General features: G+C 40.6%; 1 protein-coding gene across 2 annotated transcripts; it reads right to left on the bottom strand.

Moving 5' to 3' along the window:
* Positions 1-1,375: 1,375 nt before the first annotated feature.
* GNE (glucosamine (UDP-N-acetyl)-2-epimerase/N-acetylmannosamine kinase) lies at positions 1,376-22,563 on the bottom strand. Of its 2 annotated transcripts, none has more exons than XM_034073019.1 (12): positions 22,440-22,563; positions 18,100-18,308; positions 16,038-16,489; positions 14,771-14,923; positions 14,107-14,319; positions 13,362-13,449; positions 12,059-12,269; positions 9,570-9,699; positions 6,263-6,484; positions 5,177-5,359; positions 4,415-4,531; positions 1,376-3,715 (listed from the first exon to the last, which is right to left on the bottom strand). In XM_034073019.1, exons 2-12 carry the CDS (start codon positions 18,261-18,263, stop codon positions 3,480-3,482), a joined length of 2,169 nt encoding a protein of 722 aa, XP_033928910.1. In that variant the 5' UTR covers positions 18,264-18,308; positions 22,440-22,563; the 3' UTR covers positions 1,376-3,479. The 2 variants fall into 2 exon arrangements, with proteins under 2 accessions (XP_033928910.1, XP_033928911.1); XM_034073020.1 differs by lacking the exon at positions 22,440-22,563 and adding an exon at positions 22,274-22,320 and having other exon boundaries at positions 3,277-3,715.
* Positions 22,564-26,218: the final 3,655 nt, after the last annotated feature.

Consider the following 26,218-nt stretch of genomic DNA (forward strand, 5'->3'; position numbering starts at 1 on the left):
TGTATGGTTTACTGGCTTGTATTTTAGAATGGAGCAGGTGGGTGTCTGCTGTCTTTTGACAAGACGATTCCTCCATTAGTCACTGCCCTGTGGACTCGCCTGTTCTGTATAGGAGGGTTGTGCAGTAGCAGCACACTGTGGCACCGGGTGGTACCGCGCCTGGGGCTGCAGCATCCTCACGTGTTGCTGATATTCCAGGCCCTAGTGGTATGATTGGTACGGAATGGTCCATTTGAATACTTAGCATGTTGTCATCCGGGAAAGGCTGCTCATCACTGTTGGAACAGGAGTGCTGTTTTGGACCTTGCATCAGTAATGCGAGTTTCACTGATGGTGATGGGTGATTCCTGTGCTGTGATGGCTCTGGCTGCAGTTACAAGCACACATTTTACCTCTTGATTCACATGGCTCTTTACTGGCCACAGCCTGTCCCCATGTGCAGAAAATTTACCTGGCTTGAGCCCTGAGCTATGGATGAGGTAAAATTTTACTAGCTTTTTAAAATGTGCTATATCCATATTTACCATAGGGTTGTGAAATTAAAGGGACTTAGGTAAAGAAAGAAAAAAAATCAGACTGTTCCTTCAAAATTTTACCTTAAATGCAGTCTATGCACACTTCATTAATTTGTCACTTTATGCAGAAATTTTAAATGCACATTCTGTGCTTCATGGAAGAAAAAGCTGGAAGGCCAAGTACCCAGAACACCTACAGACTTACAGCAGTGGTGGTCTAATACTACCAGCAAGGCCTAAGTGATGTGGAAAAGTTACCTCTTTTTAGACTTAACAAAGAAAAGTGCTTTCCAGCATGCAAAGTTTTGTTCAGTCAGTGCAACAGCCTACAGTTTTGTGATTAGTTAAGTGTTTGATTGATAATCTGTGTGAACCTAAAAGCTTCCCTCAGTTATGAAAGCAGCAGAAAGAACTGTTGGTATTACTTGTCTTGTTGCCATGCTCAGTCTGAAACAGCAGTCACCTCCATCTAATTTTGTACCAAATGGCAGTGCACAAGCAGTGGGTGGTTTTGGCACCACTGCACAGTACATGATTTGATCCTGTGTATTTGTGTGAATTTGGGAAAGAGATTTTGGCTGTTGTCTTCTGTTTTTAGTCCCCTTCATCCCTCCTAGAAATGGATGTAAAGATTTGTCCTCACTGGAGTTATGACATCCATGTTACGGGCTGTTCCAGAGGAGACAGTGCCAGCAACAAGTGAACAGGGATCACACAGTGCTGCAGATGTTCTGTGAGCATCTGATGTTCACTTCCCCTGGGTTTGGACAGATATCACTGGGACCTCATGTCCCTAAAACCTCTGAAATGTAAGGGAGGTTTGTGAACAGGGAAGGAAGGAAAACCAAGTAAAAGCACTATTACGCTATTAAATATGATTTTTTTAATTCTTTCTGATTTTGTAAACCCACAAACTTCTCAGGGAAAACTGCAATGACTTCTGCACCATGTGCATATATGCAGCAGCTTCTTGTCCAGTTGACAAAAAAAATACCCACAATGTTTTCAAATGCATTTAAAGAACCAATTTCTTAACAACATAAAACATTAACGGTGTTTATAGAAAAACTTTTCAGATGTGTTTTAATCTCTTTGTGCCTGCACCCGCCCTTCAGCTTCTGAGGAAAAACATATCTGAAGTAGAGACAGGAAAAATACAGAACTTCACAAGGTCTGGAAAGTAAAAGCCTGGTCCCATTTTTATTCAGGATTGTGATGCTAGAGGCCTATTTTCTCCTTGACCCACAAGAGGAGGTACCGTTCTGGTACTGAAGTCAGTGGGAATTACCAAGTAAACCAAGAAAAGAGGGAAAGGAAATAAGAACCTCTGGTGCCACAAAGCCTACTACAACTTCGCAGATGGTTAAGAGCCGGTATTTGCTGATTCTGAAAAACTACGGTACAGAGGCTGCAGTGTTATTCCTGGAAACATCAAGGAGATCTGGTGGTTCTAAAATCAGCTGTAAAGATGCAAATTCTCAGTAAGCATTCCTTGTGTGAGAGAGGATGAAGTGAAGTCAACTTGTGTAGGTTATATCCCAGAATTAGCCACTGGAGTCGTTTACCACTAACAGCTATTCAGGCCAAGATTATTGTGCAGCAGAGGGCAGTAGTTGCAGAAAACTGGTTCATTATAGTTTCAGAAGAATTCTGAGTGTGGAAATAGCCCCTTCTAATTCTCCTAAAGCACTAGTTTCTGAGTATATAATTAGTGGCTGAGTCAGATGTCAAAACAGGCCATTAAATGTACGAGAGAGGATGGTCTTGTGACTGTTCCTCCACAGGTACCTTCTTTCTGGGATGGCTGATTAGCTAGATGGGTCTGGTTTTCAATTTTTTCTTGTTTCAATTAGTTATTACTACAGTATCTTGTAAGTGCACTGAAAAGCAACTGAATAAAGACAGAGCCATATATCAAGAAGGACCATGGTTTAGCTAGGTAAACCTTCATTGGCATTTCAGAAACTTTGTTCTCAGGCTTCCCTTCCTGAAGGTGAGGAGGTTCAGATTTGACTTTCCATCCTGTGAGCTGATGGTGAATGCAGGATAAGAACAGCGTACCTCCAGTCACCGGAGCTGCTGAGGAGAGGCCCTGTGTCACTCTGCACTGGAAGAGTTTTCTTGAAAAGTGGAGTCTTTATGATCAGATGTGAAACAAAGCTGAAATCCAGCTAACAGGCTGCCACTGAATAAAAAGTACCCTCTCTGCTCATTTGCCAAAGTAGTACACTGAGTCCCTTAAGGAAATCCTAAACAATAAAACTGAAATAATTTACTGCTGGCCATAGCCGGAGGACAAAGATGCTCACTGCTACACTGGTCAGTGTGATTGGACTGCTCTAAAGGCTGTTAGCTCTGTAGACCATGGTGTTTTTCCTTCATGTGCAAAGACTCCAAGATGGGAGTCCCTAAAAATGCCCTCTAAAAATGATGTAATAGAAATAAATAACTGCCTCCACCAACTCCTTAATGAAGCACAATTTCTGGCTGCAGCTTTTCTGACTGTAGAGGGAACTTTCCTTGTTTCCACCCACTGCTGAAACTATTACCTGCTATTGGTGATTACAGTGTTTACTTTGTGGGTGGAAGCCTGAAAAGTGCAAAGCCGGTCACGCTGTAGCTTTCTCATTTCACACAGGTGGAAAATGAGATATGGATCCCCAAGTGTCAGCTACAGTTAGACACACCATACTGACATTTGCCACCATACATCAAGATATTCTCATAAATAATTCAGCTACACTTAAAATCAACATAAGGGCATCAGTTCCTATGAATTCAGATAACCTTCAGGCAAAATACAAAACCATAATACCTCAAACAGGAAATGCTGAGTAGTCACCAACTATTCAGAACACTACTCTGAAATCAGTAGCTGCTCTCGTCACAGAAAAATCTGTGGCAAAGTATTCCCTCCACCCATTAGGAATCTGAATAGAGCACTTCTGTCATTCTTCCAGGTACCTAGTATATTCTACGTGTAGTATAATCCAGTACCAGACTAGCAGCTCCAAGAAGAGCAGGATCTGCTAGATTTGAGACCACCACATCCACAGTTTTAACAGAGGACAGAGCCTGTTGATTTATCACATCTTTGACAGCATTAATATAGTGGCTAGCTAGAACTCCAGAAAGGATCACAAGAGATGGGTTCATGGTGTGCAGAATGTTCACAACTCCAAGGCCTAATGCTGTCCCAGCTGAAAAGATAAAAGAGAAATAGAGTAGAATACTCAAAGTAGTCCAGGCATCAGTAGTTGAAACAGGTCTGTTAGCAGCAAATGACACTGTCAGGGAAGTGTTCTATTTCATGTGGCAGTTAGTTTTGAGCTTACAGTATCAGGCAATATGAGTTTGTCATTAATTTTTCTTCCAAAAGTAAAAAAAACAAAGGCAATCTTATTGCAGAATAATGCATTATCCAATGATTTGGATGGGAAAGGCAAAGCAAATTGTTACCACAAGCTTGTAAGCTAAGAGAAAATAGGAAAGCATTACTCTACAATCTTAATGCTATCAGCTACGTATGAGGAACAAGCTTGTCTTTAAAGCTAGTAAAACAGTAAACTGTCCCATGCAAAGTCGTATGTAAATTGCCTTTGCTTGCTCAGACTAGCCATTCACTTCCCTACAAAGAAATGTCCTCAGATTTTCCAGTATGAGTTTGTTGATCTTTGCAGAAACTTTTCATCTTCTAATTGAACAAAGACTTTTAATACACACTTCTGCTCACAATTTATTCAAATTTTATATTTAACATTTCACTGCCATTAGTAATTTTTTTATAGAAAGGTCCTCAATATGTAGAGTTGTGTTTGTAGCATTACAGGTCATTACCATTTTCATATTCCTGAAAACACAGTAATGGGAAGGTTCCACCCTTTGGGCTGTGTTCTCACCTGTTCTGAGAATGCTGTCTGCTTTTGAGTTCCCCAGTTTAGCTGCTTGAATGAGATGTGCCGCGCTAACAACCTCCTCTTTCTTCACTGACATTCCTTCTACTAAAAGCAGATCCTCTGTTTGAAGAGAAAGCCAAGAGAAAAACACAGTGATGTGTTAAGTCAAGAAGTGGAGGGTGACAAACAAGCACCTAAGATCTTTACACCTCTTTTACTTGCATACTAAAGTCTGAATCATCACCAATCTGTCCAAACCTGAGTTTAGGTGAAGTGGTCACAGCCGTGTTAGTCAGGGAACTGCTTGCAGAAGCAGGGCATCAAATTCAAACAGTTGCAGTATGGTATTTCACTAGTGTTGTCATCCCCAAAACTTTGTAAAATAAAAATGTTCTCAAACCTAAGGACTGAGAAACCATTGCTGAAAGACAATCACTGTGAAACCAAACCTCACAGAATGCCTGTTAGATTATATTACAGCATGCTTAAAAGAGAGAGACTAAAGTCTATTACTTGCTTCTGTTAATTTTGAGACAGTGGTTCTAAATGTGGCTTTCCTGGGTACTGCCACTACTGAAAAAGAACTCCATTGTGCTATGCAGGTTGTGGTGCCTCCTGGGTGGCCATACAGAGGAACCCTATCTGGTTGACTGTACTCCTCCTAGAAAAAGATGGCAAGTCTTTTTTTCTTAATGTCATCTTTGCAAATGACTTTCTATGCTGAAATTTAGCAATCATGTTTTCAGAAATAAAGTACACAGATACCATCGTGCAGTTTCTTAGCTTCTCTCTGTAATGCTATTCCAGAGGCATATGCTTCTATACATCCTTGGCTACCACACAGGCACTCTGGTCCATCTAAAGATACAACAATATGCCCAAGCTCAGCAGCACAGAAAGAACTGCCATGGATCAGTTCGTGTTGATGAATGATTCCACCTCCAATTCCTGCAAAGATTAGGAAAAAACAAATACAAAAATCAAACAGGTTTTAAAGGTCTCAATTCTGCAGTAGACTGACATTTGCTCATTCTAATACAGACAAGATAAAATATGTGCATCTGTGGTCTTCTGCACTGGAAACTGAAAATTACAGTTATTGAAAAACTCTTCTCTGTTTGACACACCTGATAACCACACTCACAGCTCCCTCATATTCACATGGATATCAGAATAGTTATATAAAGCTCCTTTCTTAAGAAGCATATGGATGGTACTGACAGCTCTTTTAACTTGTGAGTCATGCTTTCTATGCGCAAACTAACCTTTCAAGTGGCCTTACAATTCTGCGTTTCAGAGAAGATGTTTTAATGCTGTATTTAGACAACTAAACCTGTGTGCTAAAAAGCCAGGACACTTAAATCTGAAATCCTCTGCTGCCCCTTCCCAAACTGTGGGTGGATTCATATGCTTAACAAATAAAAAAGTTACCCCACGTTTGCATCTGAGCTATAATAAGCATATCTTATATTCAGTTCCTCATCTCCTAAATATACATCCTGAGATGACTTGTGTACCTGCAGCTGGAAGAGAACTAAGCTATAAAGCCAAAAGAAAAACCAAAGTTATTCCAGCGAAAGTTGCTCAGATTTCCCGGATTCTGAAAAAATGCATAGCCTGCACAGCTGTATCATCATTAACTTCTTTTATCAAGAAGCTTATACTATGCAAAAGGTTTTACTTGCCTGAATCTATTAAAAAGTACCCTAAAAGAAACAAATAGATATAGTGGCAAAAGGATTTTTGGTTTAAGAACCTAATATTAACAACCTAATAATATTTTCCTAGCAGAATGGTGGTGTTCGTGCTTTTAAGATCAGCTGAGCCTCTGAGTGACTATAACATACCCACCTGTACCAGTAATGAGTGTTACAAAATTTTCTATTCCTTTCCCATGACCAAATTTCCTTTCTGCTAGAGCAGCACAGTTTCCATCATTGTCCACCCAGACTGGCAGGTGCAGAGCATCAGATATTGGAGTTCTGAGATCCACAGAGCTCCACTCCTGAATGAGTTTTGTAGAATGGAGCACAATTCCTTCTCGGGGGTTTACCCGTCCACCTGTAGAAATACCTAAGTCCCAGAAATACCAGATACAAAAATTAAGTCTCCATTATACTTAAATAAATATTTGTTTTTCTCTTTTCAATGACAATTATTTGTTCTTCTGAGGCTTTGAAGCAGATTGTGAAAATAAAAATTTCTAAGTCAGTGCAATTTCTGCACATAAAAGTAATTCATAGAACTCCATTGCTCTAATCACAATGCACCCATTATCTTAAGACTAACTAGATAGGTAATGGTTAGTGTTAGTCAGAGAGTTAATGTTCCTACTTCAAGTAAGATTGCAGCAAATCACATAATACTTGTTTCGTATAGTCATGTATGAAAGACATACAAAACCAAACTGTACAAAATAAATTGTTCAAATGCTGGAACAGTAGAATTGTCCTGAAATTTCCTGTAAATCTCCAGATTTAGAATGACTAAAAATAGTAGGTGGATTTGGAGTAATGATTTCTACTTAAAAATACACTGCTTTTCAGTACTGTACTGAACAGAATAATGGTTAGTAATAGGCATTATTAGTCAAAACAGCTTTCTCTAGCTGTAGATGCTTCCAAAGTTAATGGACTCTGTCAGGACCTTTCAAAAAACCACTCTATTATGGAGGTATTTAGTTCTGGACAAAAAAGTTTGAACATTTTATGTATTATTCTTGTACAGAGAGTATATAATTGTGTCCCTTATCTAAAGATGCTTAGAAAAAAAGAGAGTTCCAGGGTTAATACTGTAATAGCAGCCACAAAAGCAACAGGGAAAACAGTTGAATATTAAAGCTTGGGGGGGGGGGGGGGCGCGGGGAGGGGGTGTCTTACCCTCCCAAAAATCTCACTTTGTAAAGAACAAACCATCTGAGAACCTCTCAGCAAGTACCTAAAAAAAATGACATTCCCAATATCAATCTGTGAAGGTCTCCCTAGGATTTTAAGAACCAAATGTCTATTACAACAAAACGTTTAATACTTAGTTGCTAACTCAGCAATAGCTTAGAACATGTCTAAATGCCATGATTCTGTAACTGATGTAAACAGCTATCAGAACTAGCAGAAGTTATCTCTTCATCCTCTTTTTTCTGCCATCACCTCCAGAAAGGTAACTTAAATACTGCCTAATATTGCAGATATAGCTATATTAGATATATATAAAGATATAGCTCTCCTAAGTACTTGTATCATTTGTGTATACATCTGGGTCTCCTTTGTTTTATAAAAGTAAAAAGAAAAACAACATCAAAAAAACCCCAAAAAATCAGTAATAGCTGCTAGTTTCTTTTGCCTGGTAGTCTTTAATTTCCCCCCATTTTCAGAAAGCTGTTTTTAATACAAATTATTTGAGTGAAAAAAAAACCCAACCCAACAAATGTAACAAAATTAAAACAAACTGCAGAGCTGTTGCAATCTAAAATTATTTTATGATTGTGACAAAAAGATGTTGAAAATTATGTTTTTTCCAGAGTCCTGCTTTTTAACCACCCTGCAAACCTGTTTTGTATTAGTGGAGTTCTTCAATAAAAGTTGCGCTCATGTACACAATATTTTGAGTGCGGACAGCAGTTTATAGACCTAAATGGAGGAAAACACTTTTTTTCACTGCTTTCTGTTAGTAGCTCTTCCTGCTTATTCATTTCCAAAGGCTATTACTTCTACCCTTACCTATGACAGCTGGTTACTGATTAGTGTTACTGATAAAGTCCATGATTAACCCCAGCCTGTCTGCTCAGTCTTGCAAAAATTTCTCAAAGTTATGCGAACAATCCTTTCTATGATTATTAATCTTAAGGAAATGACTAGAATCTAATATATTAATTATTCCCATAGGAATTACATGCCATTCTTTAAAGAGAACTTTCAATTTCAGCTAATATTCCGATTCAAACTATGAGTCTGCATGTGGCAAAGAACAGCTAATAGGAATATCCAGGTGAGAAATTTCTTAAGTCTGTGATACAACTTTTCCCCTCATAAGTCAGTAATTGAACTGTAAGCAATGAGTTGCAGAAGGAAGGGCACTGAAGAATAAACAGGACTGTAATTTCCATAAAATGACAAACAAAAGACAAGTTTTTTTCCCCAACATATAAACCTCTGTAAACCAGTTTACTGTTTCATTACCCTAGTAAGTGTAGCTGACTGTAAAATTTTCTTTAGTATCTCCAATAGTAGAGCACTGCACACATCACAATCCTTTCCACAGGGACTGTGAGGTTTTAGATATAGCATTAGGACACAACAAAATAATCAGGGTGGTTAAGTCATGTGTATTACCCACTGGGTAATCTGAAGGATTTGGTTTGAAGGGCTGATGTATTTCTCCTTACAGCTTTGTGTACTTAGCATGGTTTTGAAAAACTACTTTTAATACAAGTTCTAATTAACTTTTCTTCATACTGTGTAATTCAAGCAAGCTTTTGTCTGGAGCAAACTACTTCTCTTTTGGAGCGTTTCTCAGCTAAAATGAGGATTTTATGTCCTTTTTAAAAATCATGGTCACATTAATATACTGTAGTATTTAAGACCAAAGGCCCCATCATCATTAAACTCATTCCTGTCTGGTATAAAAACAAAGTTTAACTTGGGACTATATTACAGTGTAAGTAAACTTGAAATCAAAAGAAAATCTGCTTTTGTCTTTGTTAGCTGCAGATTTAATTTAACGTTTTAGCCTTTTTCATCTGCCCTTGTGTAACTGAGACTTCTCTTGCACCTGATCCTGGCCATGAGGAGAGGCTCACAGGCAGCAGAGGATTAAGCTGCATTTGTTTCGAGAGCTTTTCAATATATGCTAAATATCTGATTCATAATTCTGAGACTGCAGGGAAAATCTACATGAACTCTATACATCACACATTTTAGATATAGTTTAGATATAACTTAGATTGCTTTCCTTGCTGTTACAGACTGGAACAACTTCAGTCTTTGCAGTCAGCCTCTCATTTTCACAGACATTTAAAAAAGTTTGTGTGTGAAGAATATAATTTAAGAGCTTAAAACAGATAAAATCTGTTTCAGAAAGGTGTTTTAAATTAATAAGTAGCAATTTCATTTTGTGTAGAAAAACTTGGATGAAAAGACAAAGTTAGTGTTTGTTAACTTACCTACTCCCAAAATTCTGCAGTTCACATTTACTGCCTCTGACGCAGCCTCCACACACATCTTTAGAATCAATTCTAGTCTGTCTTCATAAGTTTTAGGGTTAAGCTGAGTATACTTCTTAACTATTTCACCCTAGAAATTAAACACAGCAAAAGGTACCCCACAGAAACGTACTTCACGATGAAACTTCTTTTCACTTTAAACTAGAGGTTAACTTGAAAATAAACAGTCATAATTTGTCTCTCTGAAAAATAATACAGCTGCATGCCTTAGATCTTGGTCTTACAGGCCATTCTGTGCAAGATTCCTGACAACTCTGAGGGACAAGTTTGCAAGATCAGACATTACATTCTGCTACTGTGATCAACCCCCCATCTGAGTAAAATAAATATTGGAAGTAACACATAGATTGTGTAAGCAAACACATTACAGGAGCCACTGAAACTGTTATTAGGAGTAAACCATGATACAGCAATGCAATTAAGCTCAACATTAAAGTATTAAATAAAAGGAAAAAAAGAGGGAGAGAGCAGCAATTGCTAAGGACAGAAATCCCATAGTACTTGAAGTGTGAAATGTTTCCAATCTGACTACATGAAGGTTTTGCATGTGTCACAGACACTAATCCTTTACCAGCAGGAGAGAGTCAGACAGACATAAATGCCAGACATTTCAATGCCACATTTCCTATTTGTTCAGAAATAACTTTTCTTCCCAGCAATTACACTTCTGAGTCACTTGAAGTATTTCTGGAGTTATATCTCCTATGATGTATGTTGTATGGGGGAGGGAGGGTCCAGGAGGAAAGGACTATTTTCAACCTCTGGAGTCTTACAGTGGTTATGAAAGCATTCATTATGATGCCTGAATCCATGGGTAGTAAGTAACTAATCTTAACATCATGTGAACATTACAGGATTAGGCCAGGAAACTGCAGAAAATGTGCTGCTTGGGAATAATATTCTCACTATTACATCCCTTGTACTTTACAGTGTATGTAAGTGAATAGCAGTGTATTAATACAACTAAGCAAAACCACGTAAGTTCATGTGCAACATGGCTGAACCATTGTTGACAAAACAACATAGAAAATCCCAAGATGTCAGTGGTTTGAGAATTAGATCCCCCCATCTCAGCACCATAATAGAATGGTTTGGACTGAAAACTTCTTATGTTTATGTTTCCTCCTCACTTTTGTTTTGGAGGGTGAGAGGAACCAAAGGAAATTATTCTGGAAGACAAGGCTGCAGCAAACATTATCAGCAGACAACATCTTTTAAAAGGTGAAACTGATTTTTTTCTTCATGAAAAGAAATACACCTTCAACTCTGCCATTTCCTGTTAAATGCTTACATCTGTTGTGTGAATTTTATTATGAAAGTCTGACCCTTCTCACTCTTTTATTTAAAAAAAAAAAACAACCAACCAGCCAACCCCTGACAGGATTTTTAGAAGAGCATCAAACAATATCAAACAACTCAAATTCACCACCCTTTTCCAATGCAAGATCAAAAACCTAAAATTCAGCTGGTTTTGAGATCTTTTTAAATGTTTTCCTATCATTTCAAGAATGAAAACATCATATCCTTCCAGACTATCTGTTCCAGCCTTTTCTTGCATCGACACCTAAGCTAGATAGTAAGAAAAACTTTTAAATAATTTTTATTCCACTGTTTTTATACTTTACTGCTTGTCATGCACACATGAATCTGATTTTTCTCTTAATCGAAGAGGCTTTTACATTCTGAAGGCTACATTTTTTTTCCTTGTCAGTTTTCTCTAAGCAATTCTAGTTTCTTCAACTTTTCCCTGTTTTCCATGTTTGTAATAATTATTGCTGGTTTTCCTCCTGATTCTCTCTCCAAGTAAGCTATACCTCTGGGGTGTGATGCATTATAGTGACCACTGTTCCAGCTGAGGCTCAGTACTGTTACTGACTGTATTTCTAAGCAGGAATATACTGAGAATTTTTTATCTCTGGCTGTTCTTCTCTTAGTAGAAGAGATGCAAAGCTCTGTTATCCTGAACCCACACACTTTCCCTCAGCTTTGCTAAATGCTGGCTGTTGCTCAGATTGGTTCTGTGTGCCCATTACATGGCCGTGTAAGACAATGGGGAAGTAAAAAGACTGCTCTTGGAGCCTCTCCCTTTTTCACCTGTCATGTAAAAAGGTACAAGGTGACTAAGTCACCTTTTATCATACGAAAGTGGTCCTATCATTTGAGGTCTGTATGACAGAGGGAGGGCTTTGCTAGTTTAACAGCAGTCTTACAAGAGTAAACCAGCAGGCAACTTGTATCGAGACTGTATGAAAGGTGCAACCAATTGTACAGCAGAGGAAAAATCCACAATATCCTTCAAAAGCAAGAGCCAATAGGACTGCTTTGTTTTAGAGTTCTTTTGCATCATAAACCCATATACCCACTGCAGGACAGAACCACAAAGCCCAGTGGAGTTTCCAGAATGTCTAAAAGCACAACAGGACATTTACCTTCATACTGACAATTGCTACTCGGAGATTTGTTCCACCTAGATCCACAGCCAGAGCACTCTGTGTTTCTAGAATATGGTCAATATCTTGAGAGATATTATCTTTGACAGGAGGAAAACAGAATTTCTTTTGCAGTGGCTCTTTGAGATTGATAGATTTAAGGAACTTCAAAATCCTTGGAACAGCATTACCATCTCCATATATTTTTGAGCTATAATATAAAAAAAAAGGCAATTGAATTTGGAATGACACTGCAATCTATAAAGTTCTTGATATGACAGATGGCTGCAACACTTTATCATTGCAGAAGTATGATACAGCTATTATAACAGTGGTGCAGTTCAAACTGCTTGAGTCTGTCACGGAATATGGCAGACAGTGTCAGTTTGAATATCATATAACAGATAGTGCAAGTTTGGCATTAGCTCCATTTTGGAATACAACACATGGAATGTAGAAAATTGGAAAATTAATCAAGCAAAAAAGAATAATATTAAGAGTTTAATGAAAGGACATATATAGTAAAGCTCTAAAATTACAGGAAGTTTCTATTTGTGCTACAAGTCCAGATTAGAAGTACTTATGACACAGGTGACAACTACATAATAATACACTGTACAGTCATGTCAGTTTTCAACAGTAAGTCTGGTTTTAACATACCATCATAAATGGTGTCAAACATTTGGTATTACAGAATTCAGTTTTATCACTCTACTGAGATTCTTAAGAAATAAACTTTCTGAATCTTGTCCTTAACTAGACCAATATTATGTCCTGAAGTTTTCAAGAACTTCTTTGTTAAAGAACTGAGGGTTAATATTGTATGGCTGAAGAATAGTGGAAAGCATCTTGCTACAATCCTGCAGCTTCCCTGGAAGCATGCATTCAGGACTCTCTGTGTATCATGCCTGAGGTCAACCCAGCTATAAAGCCATGTCCCCCTCAGGCACACGTCAGAGGTAGGCAGACAGGGTGCTCTCCCCATGCTGCTCTGACGGAATGAGGCCTCTTAAACACCCTAGTCTAAGCTAACACATGAATCTTGTTCTCTTGACTTTCTGTTGGATGTTAAATTACTAGTTTTATCACAGCATTACTAGTTACATTTTGCTCTACAAATACTAATCTGCATACCAGACGTTGCACTGTAATTCTGAATGAGGTATGTGAAATGAAAAACTGTAACCTCAGATTAATGCATTAAAAGCACTCCAACCAAATACAGTGAACCACGTCAGGACTAAAAGCCTTCTACCCTCCTGCTTTAACATGCCCTCCAATGAAGCAAGATGAATGTACTTACCATGGGTACTGTTTACCAAACTGCAGCTGCAGAGCATGCAGAATCTTATCCTGTGTGTCAGCGTCACGAACGTGAAGAACGTTTTCACCTAGATGACAAAAGTAGACATAATACGACAGATCAGATCCTCGAACTACAGTATGGGATAAGAACTGCTTTAGAATTTAAGAACTACTTTTATTTCTGCCAAGCAGGAAAGACTGCTGCTAGATCATGGCTCTTCATTACATGCCTCCTCTAGGTCCCAGTGAAGCAATGGTGACACCTATGACATGCTGTCGTGCATTACAACACAGTAGAGTAGAATATTAGCCTTCAACAGAATTCTATTTTTAAATTAAAAACACAAAAATAAAAACAGGGCAACTGGCTATTTGTGTCATATCTGTGAAATATCACAATACACAGTTACTTCCTGAAGTGGTGAAAAATCCACAATCTTAATACATGTCACACATCAAACTAGCTATAAGGCAAAACAATTAGTTGCCTATTCTGCTAAATGGAATCCAACGCAGATGGGTATGTATTTTAACTTGTCTGTAGACAAAAGCCTCATTATCTTAGGTAAAACACACAAGCAGCACTAGCATACAGGAACAGCCAGGGAAGTTTTAAAATGGGTCAAAAATTATACTGCACTGATACTGCAAGATGGCCTGTGTCAAGCATTCACTTGACTTTAACCTGTGAAAGAAAACCCTCAGAACCATGAGGTAATTAAAGTCATCAAGCACACAAGTACCTGTTTCTCTCCCTGTCTGCCGTGTCCCCAGGTTGATGACAGGTGTACCAAATGCTCCCACTTCTCTGACACCACAACTGCTGTTACCAATCATACAACCAGCATGAGCAACCAGCTGAATGAACTGGTCAAATGGGACATGCTTTACTGCCCGAAAATTGGGATGATGTTCAATGCCCTTCTTCCTCATCACCCGAACCATCTCTTTGCTTCCTACAGAAAAGCAAGAGGTAGAATGAACAATTCAAGTTCTATCTTTAACTGAATAAAGTCCAAACATGCAAAGGAGCTCACAGCAGTTCATGGAGTTACCAGCTCTCATTTGTTTTTGTTCTCTTTTTATCCTCACAGTGTAAGTTGCAGAGTTGGGGATGTAAGCCTAGGTTAGATCCCAAACTACACTGCAAAAATCTGTGGTTTTTAGTTAAGAGGCACTAATATTGCTCCTACATGGTTTCCGTTCATCTTTCTACCCACACTGAAAAGGTGCAACATGCTTCAGTGATGTGAAGATACAACTGCACCGGATGCATATGTGATGCTAAGACCATCAGCTATTTCCATCTGGCTGGAAATTTGGGGATAAAAGCACTCCATAAGAACCAACGCATGCTTTAAAGACAATCTGTTATGTGTCCCTCTGTCATGATGGTATTTTACTCACCTGCATCCACATTAGGAAATAGAATAAGTGTTCTCTTGTTGAAGGAGATGAGTGCATCTAGTGTCAGCTCAAACATCTTTAAGGAATGTTTAATATCTGTGGTTACAGGATGTTGCAGAGCAACTATATAATCTCTGGTTTTGACATCTTCACCTGTCCAAATGGAGTCCAAGAAAAGTTTTTTTAATTGGCACAGAATAGTAAGAGGAACTGAGGACATACTTTTGAAACTACTGCCGTGAAAACCTGATCAGTCAAGGCTCTGAATGGGAAATCTACCACAAACTTCAATCCTACAGTAAAACTCAACAGGCTAACAGGAGGATCTAGCTTGGTATTTGACACTCTAAGCAAGTCTCATAACTTTAGAGACCACTACCTAAACCCCAACAAACTTAACTTGCAGGTTGACATCTAAAGTTCTGCAAGACTGTAACAGGATCAACAGCCCATTCTCACACCAGTGATAACCTGGAATAACATGATATCCCTGAAGCTGCTCAAGTTTCCTGTCGTCCATCCTCAATCAAAGACTCCATCCCCACTGCTTTAAAAAAGTTGGTCATACTTGATTTAGTACATTTGATAAAAAAGTTTATCTGAAAAATATTCACCTACTGATCTAAGAACATTCCAGGTTGCAACTACACAGGTTTATGTGCCACACAGGTGACATTTTTGTCAAAGATAAAACAAACACAAAACCCTGCTGTCCGCAGCAATTATTTAAAGTCAGTGAAGCATGAAAAGCATTTGGTATGTGTTGTCCTGTTGCAGTTCATTCCTCAAAATAATGTTCATAATATAAATTCCCCTTGATTTTAATTAGCCCTTAACAGCTTTGATTCTACTTAAATACATCCTTTACATCAAAATAATGGTTCATTCAAGACTATTCCAGTTTTAAATTGTTCCTCTCAGAGAAATAACTGATTTAAGGAACTGTATTTTTTGATGTGGCAGAAGGACCAGATGTGTTTACCAGGACAAATTTGTAGCTTTCCAGGTATAGACAGTAGAACACAGAACAAGCAAAAATGTAGAAAGAAAGAAATACTAAGTACTATTAATAAATACACTATTTTTTTGAGAAGCATCACGTTGGTGTTTGATTTAACTCCAATTAAGCAGACTTGAATTTCCTAGCAAAAAGTCTCTTTTTTCCCATACTTTTCTTAGAGCCACTGGTCAACAAGCTCATAACCTAGTTACTGAGTTTGTCTGGTGTTGAAAGTCATATGAAAAACATTAGAAGTGGTATGCTCACCCAGCCACATGCATATAACACTCATGTAGTCCTTGTTTTTTGCAGAGAGAAGCTTATCATACGAGGGACAGCCTGCTAAAAGGATGCGGTCATGGTCTTCACACATGGCTATCAAATGCTGCTCTGCACTCCTTGTGCAGCACACATGGTAGTGGGCCAGTTTGGTTATAGCATGTCTAATCGAGTCATCGATAGTCCCACTGACTTCTCCACCTTCAATGTGAAGAATGCGAATATTCATCAGGGCTGCAGATGTGGCCAGGGCCAAAGCATCAAATCTATCCCCATGAACAATCATGATGTCAGGCTTCAGGCGGTTCAGGACATCTGGTAACTTGACTAACGCAAGCCCCACTGACTCCACCATAGCTGCCTCATCCTCCCCTCTCACAATGGTGTGCAGTCTTGTATGGATATCGAAGTCATCTTGTTCAATCATACGATAGGTATTACTGAAGGAAAGAAAAAAAGGGTTAGAGTAAATACAATTTGGTTTTACAGCAACAGAGCTTGACAAAATAAGTGTGTATTATAGTTGTGTTGGGTTTGAACAAGGGCCCACTTACCGCACCTCCTTCACTTGAGGAAACTGTTTTTTTAAGATTTTAACAGAATGCTAAAACATGAACATATATGAGTATGTTCCCTTATATTCCAAACATCAGGTTTTTCTAGACACCCTTAAGGAGGAGCTTTGATGAATGTGTTCATAAAACAAACTCGTTGTTCATGTGTTTGCAGGGCCTTTCAGATAATAGATATGGCATGCTTTCATCTTCAGTTAGACATGTTTTCGACTTTCCAATGAGAAATTTTGTCACTTCGTAAGATTTCAATAAAGGCATGTTGACTCTTGAGCAGTGTATTGATTTTGCTGGACAACCATATAAATCCCAATAGATACTGTGCAAAGCTGAGGCCTGTATGTTCGAGGAAGATACCCTGCAGCTAGCATCCATTTTTCAGATTCTGTATTTCAGATACATGAAGACTTCTATACTCACACACTTAAGCAATCACTGCACAGGGGCCTTAAGTTCAAAGGAAAGAGGCTTTAAAATGAAAGGAAAAGGTTTTCCGTACATACTACTAGCTTCATTCCATAACGACAGAATTAAAACATTCCCTGAATGCTATGAATTGTTATGAAGTGCCAAAATTTCTCATTGGAAAGTCCACAATATGTCTTCAACTGCAGATGTGCACAGTATTTCTAAAAATTCCAACAATGCTGATATGCTGCCAGCCTTATCCTAAAGTCTGATCACAAAGTAAGAATTTTCCGATCTATACCACTTACTGGTAAATGCAGCCTGAGCAAATACAATCAAACTACAGCACCACCATCAACAATTTGCATGCTGTTCCTTCTGCCTTTTCCCCAGCAAATACAGCGATATTCATCAGGAATGTGGGAAGTCCTTCCAAAGGAAGGGATTTGGACCAAGACATTCCATCCTCCCAGGCAGGTGATCCAACTGCTTACTTAATAGGGTGTTATGGAAAAGACCCTAAACTCTCCTGCAAAACACTACCTAATACATCTATCAGTTATTAATCTTGTCAGAGAGAGAGACAACCACCCTTTCCTTCCTCCACAACCCTGGAAGTAAGAACTAAAAATATTCCCCTGGGATATGGAATATGTAAGTACTTTCTCTAATGCAAAGAAGAAGAGATGCAACTTAAAATGACTGAAGGTTATCTTTTCCCTGTGAAAATTAAGAACTGTAGCACATCTTCCTTCGATAATCATCAGATATCTGCGTAAGCTGGGTTTCTCACTTCACATAGTCTGTGATCCTGTTGAAGATCTCAATTACAGCATTTACGCAAAATTTTCTAAAATACCAAGACTGGCTAAAAAAAAAAAACCACCATAAATATGCTGCCTCAGAAGGAGCTGAAAAATGAAATAAAATCTGAAAAAAAACCCAGAAAAAAAATAAAAAAAAAATTGCTGCATACATTAGTAACAACAAGGACTTCATAACCTAATGTGCATTATGTTATCGCTGACATCCCAGAAACAGATTGGCAGAGATAAAGAAATGCATCTTACCCGTAATCATCAATCAGGTGGGAACCAAGCACCACAACATCGAGCTCAAAGAACTGTGGTTCTGCCTTAATACCAAACATAATGGGAGCCAACTTGGAATAATCTGCACGGTTGCAAGTTGCAACACAAATGCGAAGTTTGTGGTTGTTTGCATTCTTCTCCATGATTTCTTTTTGTTTCTGCTTTGAAAGGTTCTTGAAGTACACTTCCTGAAAAGATAGGGACAAAAAAACCAAACAAACAGAAAAGACCAGTCAGTCTCACCTCTGTGCCTGGCAAAATCTTGGAGCAGATTCTCCTGGAAGGCATGCTAGGACACATGAAAAACAAGGTGCTTGGTGACAGCCAGCCTGGCTTCACTAAGGGGAAATCCTGCCTGACCAATTTGGTGACTTTCTATGACAGGGCTAAGGAAATGATGTAATCTGCCTTGACTTGTGCAAAGCATTTGACACTGTCCCACACAACATCCTTGTCTCTAAATTGGAGAGACATCAATTTGATAGGTGGACCACTCGGTGGATAAAGAACTGGCTGGATGGCCACACACAAAGAGTTGTGGTCAACGGCTCTATGCCCGTCTGGAGGCCAGTAACGAGTGGTGTTCCTCAGGGATCAGTGTTGGGACCGGTCTTGTTGAACATCCTTGTCAGTGACATAGACAGTGGGATTGAGTGCACCCACAGCAAGTTTGCCAATGACACCAAGCTGTGTGGTTCGGTTGAGACACTGGAGGGAAGGAATGCCATCCAGAGGGACCCTGACATGGTTGTGAGGTGGGCTGATGCCAATCTCATGAAGTTTAACCATGCCAAGTGCAAGGTTCTACACCTGGGTGGGAGCAATCCCAGGCACAGTCTGGGCAGAGAAGATTCAGAGCAGCCCTGCGGAGAAGGACTTGGGGGTGTTGGTCAATGAGAAAATTAACGAGGCGGCTTCAGTGTGCGCTTGCAGCCCAGAAAGCCAACCGTATTCTGGGCTGCATCAAAAGATGCATGACCAGCAGGTCAAAGGAGGTGATCCTGCCCCTCTACTCTGCTCTTGTGAGACCTCACTTGGAATATTGTGTGCAGTTCTGGTGTCCTCAACATAAACTCAGCATTTTCACAGGCAACATGAACAGCTACTGTAACAAGATATTTTATCCAATTTTACAGTTTGCTTAGTATCTCATTAAATAACATGATGATTTTAAATGCTTACCTATCCTCCATTTACAATTTTGCCTTGTTCTTATTGTATGGGTTGGTTTCTTTTGGTTTTCAAAAAACACAGAGAGAAAAAGAAGAGCCTATTTAAAAAGGATACAGTAATTAACTGCCCAAAATAACAATAATTTTCTTTCCCTGAAAAACAGAAACTACTGAGATGGTAGCAGAGGTTGTCAGACCAGCTATTTGTAAGGTTTTTGTTGTTCTCCTTCTGAAAATAACTATTTTAAGTAAGTACAATGCTTTCAGTATGAAATCTAATGCTACATCAGATTTTTACTCCAGCTCAGTGAACGAGGATTGCTCATTTGTGACTCAGAGCAGTATCTCTCTGTGCTGGTTTAGACTGCTAAGGGAGCGCTTTCTGAGCAGCTGCTGTGCAGGTGTGGCAATACTGACATCCAATTTCATGCTCTTTGTGCGTTACATTTGTATTTTTTTCCATAATTATTTTTAAGAAAGGCTATTGTGACATCCCACTCTTAACAAAACTTGTAAAATCCATCAACTTTTCAAAGATTTCCCTATTTTTAAAACACATTAGGTTTTATCACACATAATGAAAAAATGTTTTGGTAGAAAGTAATGCCAGCGTGGTCAGGACTCTACCCCAACTTATCAAAGGTTTGCTTCTGATTTTGGTAGTTCATATGCCTGTGAGGCATCTCCACATCTATCTCCAAAATTGCCACTAGCAGATGTAATTAAATGTGATCTGTGCAGCCATGAAGATGTGTGATCCAGCAGTTCAGTTCTGGTACATCTCTAGTTGTGGTGAACCATGATATTTTTTAATTACTTTAACCTATGATTTTAGGAGATAGTATTTTTTCTGGATTTGGAATGAGGGTTCTAGAATTGTAGACACTGCTTGAAGAGCAAGAAGGACAGAAAATTTGTGCTTCTTAAAAACCTGCTTTGCATGAATTAAAAGATAACTGCTTTGTCAGACAAGAAGTGATGGTTGTAGCTCAGGCAAGTAACTTGGAGTGAGCAGACTCTGGGTAAATTCATTTTGCCACTTCTTTATCCTGTGCACAATTGACAGATGCCCTCTAGTTTCTGTATGTTTGACGACACACTGAATTTGATTTACACTGCCTTCTCTCGTCTGGGATCGTCCTGTTCTCACGTCCACCTCTTCACCTTGCTGGGACTGGTAGTCTTCAGCAGAAAGGAGAAGAAGTAAGACAGTTCCCTGCAAAGAACTACTTGAGATAATTAATCTCTACTTGATTTGGTCTACTGCTCTTCCATATTCCATCGTAAGGCTTTTAGACTAGTAGAGTTTAAGGACTTTTTAAGGCTGGGGAATTCTGCATCAGATTTTACAGCAACCAAATATAAAAAACAAATATTTTTATCGGCAGTCTCAAATGCATGGAATACATTAGTGTTTCACCAACAAAGGATATCACCTATATATTCCATGCTGACATTTCCAAAGTGCTGATTTTCAAAACCAAAGAGCTGCTCTTTTATGGTCTGGACACTCTGCACATGTCCGTGTCTCTGTGGTGTCATTTCAGCTTGTCCTATGCTTTGCTGTGTGGTTTACATGTAGATGATTCTGCCTAAAACTCTTTCCACATATGTCCTAGGGGGAACAAGTACTAGTGTACATATTCATGTCACCCTTGGAGCCATTACTTCTGTATCACCTTCCCGCATAAACATCAGGGCCTGTTCAGGCAAGTGACCATAAACAAAACCAAGTCTTTCAACACATCTCCGTGAGAGGCAAAAGGACTCCCACCATCACTCTGTGCCCATGCTACCCAGTGCACATATGATCCCAAGGTGAGGCAAGAAAGTCTTCCCACCGTTTCCCCCAAGGAATAGGATCAATCTTTTCAACACACACTATTCCTCATGTGGTATGGGACATCAACCCCTCTATATAAAGCCTTTACTACCCAAGTGTAGGGTCTGCCCTTGTGAACCTCCTTTCTCACACAACGGCAACAGACCATTTCTGCTCCACACCCACAATACATACTAGAAACATTTCTGCATGGAAAACACTCTTGCCACACAACATACCTGTGTGTCTCTACCCATTTGCATGGTCGTTATAAGCCTGTTAAATCACAGGCTCATGGACTGGTTTGGGCTGGAAGGAACCTTAAAGCTCATCCAGTTCCAACCCCCTGCCATGAGCAGTGACAACTTCCACAAGACCAGGTTGCTCTAAGACCCATCCAACCTGGTTTTGAACACTGCCAGGGATGGGGCAGCCACCGCTTCTCTGGGCAACCTGTGCCAGGGCCTCACCACCCTCACAGGGAAGAATTTCTGCCTAAGAGCTAATCTCAATTTCCCCTCTGTCAGGTTAAAGCCATTCCCCCTTGTCCTGTCCCTACAGGCCGTTGTCCAAAGCCCCTCTCCAGGTTTCCTGTAGCCCCTTTAGGCACTGGAGCTGCTCTAAGGTCTCCCCTTACAGACCCTTTTCTTCTCCAGGCTGAACCAGCCCAGCTCTCTCAGCCTGTCTCCAGAGCAGAGCTGCTCCAGCCTTCGCAGCATTTCTGTGGCCTCCTCAGGTCTTGCTCCAACAGCTTCACGTTCCTCTTGTGTTGCTCCCCCAGATCTGGATGCAGGACTGCAGGAGGGTTCTCCCCAGAGTGCAGCAGAGGGGGAGAATCCCCTCCTTCGACCTGCTGTTTATGCTCTGGGGGTGCAGCCAAGCACACGCAAGCGGGATTTCTGGGCTGAAGCGCACACTGAAGGTCATGGGGAGATTTTCCTCACCTAACACCCCCAAGTCCATCTCCTCAGGGCTGCTCCATCCATTCCCTCCCCCAGCTTGTCCCAAGGAAACAGTCCTTGGGACTGCTCCGACCCAGGGGCAGGACCTTTCACCTAGCCTTGTGGAACTATACGGGGTTAGCATGCTCCCACCTCTCCCACCCCCCACCCCCCAATCCCAGCCCCTCAGCTGTGTGCTCACGAAATACTCCCCTCACCCCCTCAGGCGGCGCCGCTCCTCCGTTAAGGCCCACCCCGCCGACGCTCCCGGCGCATGCGCCCCTTCTTACTCCCCCCCCCCTTCCTGCCCCCCACCCCCCCTTTCCGCTCGGTGACGCGGCACCAGCGGCTCTGCAGCGCAGCTCCCCCGCCCCGGGCAGTTACCCTCTGGCCGCCCGCACACGCCGTGCGACCCAGCGTTTCCCGGTCCTGTCCTGTCACTCTCCGCTCTACGGCCACAAAGCCCCGTGACAAGTCCGCAGCCGCGGTGCTGAGTCCTAGCACATCAAATGCGAGCTGGCGCGCAGGCCCCGCCCCGCCCCCCCGCCGCTGAGGGCCGGGCCCTACTGAGGAGCTGGCGAACCGCAGGTCTGCGGGCGGCCCCGAGCTTCACAACGGGGAAGCGCATCTCAGTCTAGGGACAGGCTGCCGTTGCCGGTTTAAATATGGAGTAATCATAATGCCCCTGTACTGGGCACTAATGAGGCTGCACCTCGATATCCTATGTTCAGTTCTGGTCCCTCACTGCAAGAGAGACATTGAGGTGCTGGAGCAGGTCCAGAGAAGGGCAACGGAGCTGGTAAAGGGCCTGGAGCACAAGTGTGATGAGGAATGGCTGAGGGTACTGGAGGTGTTTAGTCTGGAAAAGGATCAGGTGGGACCTCATCACTCTCTAGAACTGCCTGAAAGGAGGATGGAGCCAGGATGTGGCTGGTCTCTGCTCCCAAGGAACAAACAATAGGACAAGAGGAAACAGCCTCAAGCTGTGCCAGGGAAGGTTTAGCCTGGATATTAGGGACAACTTATTCCCCAGAAGTGTGGTCAGGCATTGGAACAGGCTGCCCAGGGCAGTGGTGGGATAACTTCCCATGGAAGTGTTCATAAACTGTAGATGGGTCCTCTGTGGAATGTTTAGTGGTAGCCTTGGCAGTGCTGGCATAACTGGATTTGATGATCGTATGGGTATTTCCAGCCTAGCCAATTCTATGATTCAATACCCAAGGCACTGTGTGTAACAACAGCAACACATGCCCACTGTATTCTGCTATGGAAGCACCTAAATAAAGGTGGCTGGTGCACACAATCACAGCAAAATGATAATTATTCACCCATTTCCACCTTCTGGTTGATCTCATTTTTGTGTGGCTGAAACTTGACAGTCCAGCATGGTAGGGCCATCTGCCCTAACAATCACATGCCACATTCAGATGTTTGGTACCTGATACGGCTTTTCAGTCCAAATCGTATCTTTGTTCATCCATAAAATAATGAGGTGTCTCAAATCACTTCTGCTTTCACCCTCTACTTTTCAGAAAACATTAACCTGAATAGTGACTCCTGTTCCTGACATACATAGATGAAAATAGATGTAAGGAATATGCATGATGCCAGGAATGGGTCCCATCGCAGTACCCATGAAGCACTGAATCATGGAAGGGTTACAAGGAGCCTCAGAAAGTGCAATAAAGTCTGAATAGGTAAGGATTTAAAATTCTTATTTTCACAATTTGTGTGGAAGTCCAGGGGTGTGGAGTATGTGAGTGGTGGAAATGCCTTGCAACCTTAGAAGTTTGACTAGATGATCTTCAAAGGTTCCTTCCAACTCAGATCACTCTGTGAACTGCAAATGGTTGTATTCCTGGCCTTTAAGGGTGAGAAAAACTTGATGTTTCTAGCACTTATGAATATTTGTTTAGAAAGTCTTTGAGGAACAAATACCACTAAAAATACATATATATATTAAACAGGAATTATGGCAATGTAATTTTAAAAGTAAATAAAAAAAAATAAATTCACCAACAAAACAAAACCAAACCCCAGACCTTTAAGACCTGCCCTTGGGAATTTAAAATTCTGAATTTACTGTTGCCCAAGTGAGACAGAAATAACATCTTATGGTGATGTTTGGAAAGTCCTTAGCCAGCTGTGGTCCAGTGAGTCAGGTCCTGAAAGCCTCGAGGGCTTTGAGAGCATAGCAGCACACCCACTTCTTTTATTGCCAGGGATCTTCAGTTGAAACACCAGTGGTAGTAATAGCAACTTTAACGCACCTTAGGTTCTGTTCATGTTTCACTCATTGTTCTCTTCATCACTAGATTCTCTTTATGTATATTGCACTTTGCTTAAAAACCTGTGTGTGTTCTGGAGATGTCACTATTTAGTAAGTTTGCACTATCTCCTGTAAATGCTTTTGGTTTATGATAAGCTCAGCAATTAATCTACAGTTGCTTTCACTGGAACAAAATGCTGAGGAAGAGCCTGAATCATATTTGTGCATGAGTGTATGAAAGTGTGTACATATTCACAAATTCTGAATTAAACTAGTACTTACATAGTTACAACATTTAAAGTTAATTACTCTTACAAAACCATCAGTGCATCTTGTGATATGTTTTCTCCACAAATGTTCTAATGGTGTTTTGCAACACAAGCTATAGAACAAGGGTAAAAGTTATGTTCCTTTTGGGTTATTTCTCCCCTGCAAGACCTCACATACTACATAAATTGGATGAAATTTATCTTGTGTTACTGAGCTGGGCCCCAAGTCATCTCTCCAGCAGAAAGAAAATGCTATCCAGAAAGATGAAATGGGAAGAAAAGCCTCATTCATAATTTAGTGACAAGACAAGGTGGAATGGCTTTAGTCTGACAGAGGGGAGATTGAGATTAGGTCTGAGGAAGAAGTTCTTCCCTGTGACGGTGCTGAGGCACTGACACAGGTTGCCCAGAGAAGCTGTGGCTGCCCCTTCCTTGGCAGTGTTCAAGGCCAGGTTGGACAGGTCTTGGAGCAAACTTGTTCTAATGGAAGGCATCCCTGCCCATGGCATGGATTAGAACTGGATGAGCTTTAATATTCTTTTCAACCCAAACCAGTCTGTGATCCTGTGATTCTATGATAATCTACTTGCTCCAGGCAGCCTTGCCCTTTGCTGCTCAAAATCTCTAATGACACTGTGAAGACTGGCACAGTGAAGACCAGATCATTAATGGTTGGACTTGATGATCTTAAAGGTCAACCAAATTGATATCTAACCTAGTTGATTCTATGATTGATTCTGAGATGACCTGCTGTGCTTGCCAAGCCCTGAGGCAGTACTGGGGCTTTTTAGAGAAGGGTCTCGTTGTTCACATTAATTTGTTAGTGATATGATTTAGTGACATGGTTTAGTGGTGGATGTGGCAGTCCTGGGGTAGAGGTTGGACTTGATGATCTTAAAGTCCTTTCCAGCCTAGTTCATTCTATGATTGGCCTTCTCATCAAAAGTTATGCAGAAATGTTAACAGCCCCTTGGGGACTAAATGAATATTAACACACAAGGTGTTGGAAATGCTGGAGCTGAGATGTTTACATCTTTTTAGAGAGGTCATGCTGCTTCAGATTTGAACAGAAGAACCAGGATCATCTGGTTTCGTTTGCTGCTTGGGTGGAAGATCAGACTCTTTGGAAACCTATCCTGAAAGAGGTGAAAGGTGCAAAACTGTGGTCTGACAGGGATTTGTCAGTGCATGACTAAATCCAGAGGTGGATAGTGTGGACAGGGTCAGTAGCGCTGTGATCTTCTGCTCTGGGGCTAAGCACCATGTTACTTTTTCCCAGCTGAAAGCAAAGGGATATGTCTTTTTAAAATCAACAGCTACATGAGGCTGAGCTCTAATTACTTTTTTCCTTAACTCTTAATTTACATCTATTTTATTTATAAAAAAATAAATAGCTGCTGAGTGTAAGAAAGTGAAAACTTAGACTAAGATTTTCAAAATCATAGAAGCAGATGTCCCTGTCAACTCTGTACTGTCCAGCCTAAAACACTTGAAAGAAATTTGAATTCTAAAGGTAAGGGTCATAGTGCTTTCACAACAGCAGGTACTTCTGACACAGCCAAACTAACAGAGCTTGTGGAGGTTGTGGCACAGCAATGCTGAGCTGCTGTGAATGCACTCCATTA

The sequence above is a fragment of the Melopsittacus undulatus genome, chromosome Z (genome assembly GCF_012275295.1).
Source record: "Melopsittacus undulatus isolate bMelUnd1 chromosome Z, bMelUnd1.mat.Z, whole genome shotgun sequence".
NCBI lineage: Eukaryota > Metazoa > Chordata > Aves > Psittaciformes > Psittaculidae > Melopsittacus > Melopsittacus undulatus.

Coding starts and splice junctions, on each gene's coding strand:
- GNE (XM_034073019.1), bottom strand. CDS start 18,263: ATGGAGAAGAATGCAAACAACCACAAACTTCGCATTTGTGTTGCAACT. Junction 13,450..14,106: donor GCAGACAGGGAGAGAAACAG/GTACTTGTGTGC, acceptor TTTGTCATCTAG/GTGAAAACGTTCTTCACGTT. Junction 6,485..9,569: donor CTGCAGAATTTTGGGAGTAG/GTAAGTTAACAA, acceptor TCTGGGACTTAG/GTATTTCTACAGGTGGACGG.